Source organism: Cyrtonyx montezumae, unplaced genomic scaffold (genome assembly GCF_038088225.1).
Source record: "Cyrtonyx montezumae isolate F1298 unplaced genomic scaffold, pur_monq_1.0 scaffold_3, whole genome shotgun sequence".
In the NCBI taxonomy this organism is placed as follows: Eukaryota; Metazoa; Chordata; class Aves; order Galliformes; family Odontophoridae; genus Cyrtonyx; species Cyrtonyx montezumae.
In genome coordinates this window covers 53333401-53338126 of record NW_027072034.1, presented here as the reverse complement: position 1 = coordinate 53338126, position 4726 = coordinate 53333401, and the positions used below count along the sequence as shown (strand labels likewise).

The window sequence follows — 4726 nt, the reverse complement described above, 5'->3', positions numbered from 1 at the left end:
GCAATTTCCTGGTAATAGCACTGCAAGACTGTGCTATGAATTAAATAAATAGTAATAAAATGAATGCAAAGTATAGTTCATGCCAGACAATAAAATCAATTGAGTGCAGTAAATCATTACACAACCATGTAACCTCTTGTGTAATTGATGACCAACTCCTTACTTAAATTGCTACACAGAACATGGAAAGGAGTGAGCAGGGCAGCCCGCAGGTGATACGGGCATTATGTGGAAGTTCAGGCTGTCCTGTAAGGCTCTGATTCTTCCCATCACACCATGCCCACTGCCCACATCCCTCAGTGCCACATCCGCACGGCTCTTGAACGCCTCCGGGGACGGTGACTGCACCACCTCCCTGGGCAGCCTGTGCCACTGCCTCACTGCTCCTCCTGAGGAACGTTCTGGAACACCCAACCTGCTCCTCGGGGACCGTGACTCAGAGCCCGCTACGAGGGATGGCACTCTGGGGGGAAGGCTTAGCGGTACTTAAGAGTCACTGCAGAGCCAGGGCACCAATGAATGGGGCGGGCGTACAGCGAGGAGCGCGCTGCTAACTCGCAACGAGCCAACCAGAAACACCGCCGCCTCAGAGCGGAGCGCGCAGCCACAGCCCGCCCCCAGGCTGACGTCACATCCGAGAGGGGCTCGGTGCCTGGGCGTGACGTCACATCAGCGCGCCCGCAGCCGCCCTCGGCGCGCCGGAAGTGCGGTGGCGCCGCGGTGACGTGTGCGCTTCCTTCTTTCCCGGCGAGGCCGCAGTGCAGGTGGGTGCTGCTCCGCCGCGTTCCTCCATCCGCCGCCATCCGCGCCTAGGCCGCGGCCGAGCCGCCGCTTCTGCCTGCCCCCGCTCTTCCTCGCCTATCGCCCCGCCGTCCCGGGGGAGGGCCGGGGGGAAGGGCCGCCTCGATGTCGCCGGCGGTAACGGCCCGCGCGGCACTGCTGCTTGTTCCCGCAGAGCGCCATGGGCCGCGTCATCCGGGGCCAGAGGAAGGGAGCGGGCTCCGTGTTCCGCGCCCACGTGAAGCACAGGAAGGGCCCGGCCAAGCTCCGCGCCGTCGACTTCGCCGAGAGGCACGGCTACATCAAGGGCATCGTCAAGGTAAGAGAGGAGAGCGCTCTCAGCGAGCCCCGATACCTGCGTCCCCATAACCTCAGAGCTGACTGCTTTAGGCTGCTGGCGGCTGGTTTAATCGGTCCTGTCCCTTAGGAACTCTCTGTATTGATGTATTGAGGGAAACGTGAGGAGGGTTGTCATAGTAGAACACACTTACAAAAAAAGAACAGTCTTAATAAGTACAGCCCACTGGGGCAGAGTTACCTTTCGTTTGGGCTGTGGTAGTGTTTCAGGCAGAATGCTGCAGGAGCTTGTCAGTTATTGGTGGTGAAGGCTCTGAGCTGGGGCATGGTACTTAGCTAAGGGTCCCAAAAATCCAACCACAGCCTCACCCCTTCAGAATAATGTTATCTTTAAGAGTGCAGAAAGAGTTGCTTTGGCACTTAAGTGAGTTTGAGGTGAAAAAAGTAGATGGGTGACTTTGTGTGCAAGTTTTTCACCCAGGATTGGGATTGAAAAGAGCAGAAAACATGTTACTGATTGGCATTATCACAGTCTGGGTTTTCCCAGATGCACCAAATCTTAGAGGTTCGATCACTTACCTGTCATCTGGGCACTGTTGTATGTTGGAACCTAATTGAACTGGATTCTTTTCTGAGTGAACTAAGTGAAGAAGAAACAGTCTGTGCTCCCTTGTTTGGGGGCTGGGGGAGGTCTTAATATAAATTGGGTATACTTAATACCACCTGGAAGTTTAGAAATACTTGCAAAACAAGTTGCTGTTCTGTGGTAGAGATACGTGAAGTGGTATTGTCACATGTGAGTTTATTTTCAACTTACTTCTGGAAAAATCAAGATTGCCCTAAAAATGAGGGCTCTGAGTGAGAATTGCCTAACTAGCAATCATCTTCAGTTTTTGTAATTCTTTGATTTCTGCTGATCCTGTGACACACTCTGTGAGCTGTTCCAAAGCACATCTTTGCTCCCACAGGACATCATTCACGATCCTGGCCGAGGTGCCCCCCTTGCCAAGATTGCATTCCGTGACCCGTACAGGTTTAAGAAGAGGACCGAGCTGTTCATTGCTGCTGAGGGTATCCACACGGGTCAGTTTGTGTACTGCGGCAAGAAAGGTGAGCTGAGACCAAACTTACATTGCCTAGGGGGTTTCAGGAGGCTTAAAGCAGCTAACATCTGAATACAGAGTATGGGATGCTGAGGTGCAGCTGGGAGCCCTTACAAAGGCTGTAGCTTCACTTGTTGGTATGCAGGCACGAATGGAGCGCCCTTCTGTGCACGTGGACCTGTGTTAAATAGAGCTGTGGTCAGAGCACTGCCTCTGGAGTCTGACCAAAGCTGTCGGTGCTCTGTGATTGCTTTGCAGCTCAGCTGAACATTGGCAATGTCCTGCCTGTTGGAACCATGCCAGAGGGCACCATCGTGTGCTGCCTTGAGGAGAAACCTGGCGACCGAGGGAAGCTGGCCCGTGCTTCTGGCAACTATGCTACTGTTATCTCTCACAACCCTGAAACCAAGAAAACCAGAGTGAAGCTGCCCTCTGGCTCCAAGAAGGTGATTTCTTCTGCAAACAGAGCTGTTGTCGGTAAGCAGTGACAGCTAGGAACTTGTCTTTTAGCTGAGCTGATGCGCTGCTCAGCACGCTGTCAAGATGGACCCTGTTCCCAGTGCTAGCTAGAGAACAGCCTAATTTAGAAGTGTATTTGACTAGACTAAGGAAAGTTAGGAAAAAAAAACAACTGACTTAACCCGTAGCAGCTTTAGTACTAAATGCTACGGTGTCACCAATTAAGGGAAATGTTCTGGAAAGCCTAACAGTGAGTAGCAATATTATAGCAGAGGTTTTATGAAGCTTGTTCTGCATTTGGCTGCTGAACTCTGCCAGCAAATGCCATTGGATGTAGTGCTTGCCCGGGACTGGAGCAGGGGAAGCTCCTGGATTTGAGCCACTGTACTTGTATTGGTGAGAATGAAGTTACCAGGGTCCCTGCTTCCAGTCAGAAGACATGAAAATTTAGTCTGTTCTTCTCACTTAACAGACTATTCAGTGTGCAGCTGTGTGGATAATGTGATCTCATATGTGACTGCTGGAAAACAGTGGTTCAGATACACTCTGTGGATTATTTGAGGACGCTGTTGATAAGCTTCCTGTCACGGTTTTGTGACTTTTGTTCTTAGGATTTAGTACTTTGGGGAATTGGTTTTGTTCTCAGGCATCCTCTCCCACATCTCACCTGTTGTGCTTGCACGTTGCTATTGCTGTGATATATTTCAGGAATTGTTGCTGGTGGGGGTCGTATCGACAAGCCCATCCTGAAGGCTGGCCGTGCCTACCATAAATACAAGGCGAAGAGAAACTGCTGGCCACGTGTCCGTGGTGTGGCCATGAACGTGAGTCTTCACTTTGCCTTTCTTGGCCTGGTGGTGGGGGCATATTGCAGGGCAGGCTGCCAGGTGTTACATTTTTAATTAGAGTTATCAGCCCATGACAGTTAATTGCTCTGTCACAAATGAAGCAGTTGAACTTCTTGTTCCCTGAAATCAATTGATTGCTGCTAAATGATACTTCTGTTGTACTGATGAGCTGACTTCTGTTTCCCACAGCCTGTAGAGCATCCCTTTGGTGGAGGTAACCATCAGCACATTGGCAAGCCTTCAACCATCAGGAGAGATGCTCCCGCTGGGCGCAAAGTTGGTCTCATTGCTGCTCGTCGTACGGGTAGACTGCGTGGAACAAAGACTGTGCAGGAAAAGGAGAACTAAACCCCCAGTGTGGAGCTTAAAGAATAAATTTGTAAAACTCAGCTTGTGTGAAGTTCAAGTTGTCTGTTGTTCAAGTGCTGCTGAAAATGGAGATAGTGTTTAACAGAGTGTGAGTGGTGAGAATGTAGCTTTCTCTATGCTACCAGCTCCCTAATCCCTAAAAAAAGGCAGGTTAGGTATTCTTTCAGCTTGTGCTTTCACCCTGTAAGCAGAATTACAGCCTGGAATAGCACTGTGCAGATGCTCTCCTGTCCAGATGTTCCAGAGCACTGTCACATTGACATTGTCCTAGTTACCTTCCATACACCAGACAGAGCATTACTAATCAGTCAAGAAATGCCTTGAGTACCTGATATAACCTATCCATCTTGCTGAAATGTTTAATAGGTACTGATTTTTCTGAGCTAGGTAGTCTCAACACTGTTTTCTGTCACATAAGAAAAGCTGTTGTCTTACGAAAAGCCAGCTTTGCTTTTTTATTGGGCTGGGGGGTGGAAGAGGGTCAAAAGCATCTTCTATCTCATTTCTTGTTAATGATAAATAGTTGAGTCCCGCAGCTTTACTCATGTGGCCTTGGGAAAAGTAAAGCTGTCAACATAACCTAAAGCTGAGGTTCTCTCCTGAGCAGCTCTCAAGCAGAGTTTGGTTCCTTGTTCCTATTCCTTGCCTATTTTCTCGGTGGGGACAGGCAGCCCACAGTATGCTTCATGTGCCTGTGTGGGCTGGCACCGAGGCCTGGTGGTGAGCTGGCTGTGATCTGCTCATCTGTGTACCTACTGCAGCAAAACAGATTGCACACAAGGATGTTGCCCACCTGCTGAAGCTCCAAGCTCCCAGTCCTATTCTGCTACCTTGGCATCGTGTCTAGGTTATCTGACATGAGCTTGCTTG

The 4726-nt window shown here is 50.2% G+C and overlaps 1 protein-coding gene across 1 annotated transcript; it reads left to right on the top strand.

The window, feature by feature from the left end:
• The first annotated feature begins 923 nt into the window (after window positions 1-923).
• Window positions 924-3876, top strand: RPL8 (ribosomal protein L8). Its single transcript, XM_065741586.1, has 5 exons — window positions 924-1099; window positions 2046-2187; window positions 2439-2657; window positions 3348-3463; window positions 3677-3876. The coding sequence occupies exons 1-5, from the start codon at window positions 962-964 to the stop codon at window positions 3833-3835; spliced, it is 774 nt and encodes a 257-aa protein (XP_065597658.1). The 5' UTR covers window positions 924-961; the 3' UTR covers window positions 3836-3876.
• The last annotated feature ends 850 nt before the right edge of the window (window positions 3877-4726 follow it).

Excerpts from the sequence above, each read along its gene's own strand:
- RPL8 (XM_065741586.1), top strand. The coding sequence starts at position 962 with ATGGGCCGCGTCATCCGGGGCCAGAGGAAGGGAGCGGGCTCCGTGTTC. Across the intron at positions 1,100-2,045 it reads ACATCAAGGGCATCGTCAAG|GACATCATTCACGATCCTGG; the intron begins GTAAGAGAGGAG and ends TTGCTCCCACAG. Across the intron at positions 2,658-3,347 it reads TGCAAACAGAGCTGTTGTCG|GAATTGTTGCTGGTGGGGGT; the intron begins GTAAGCAGTGAC and ends GATATATTTCAG.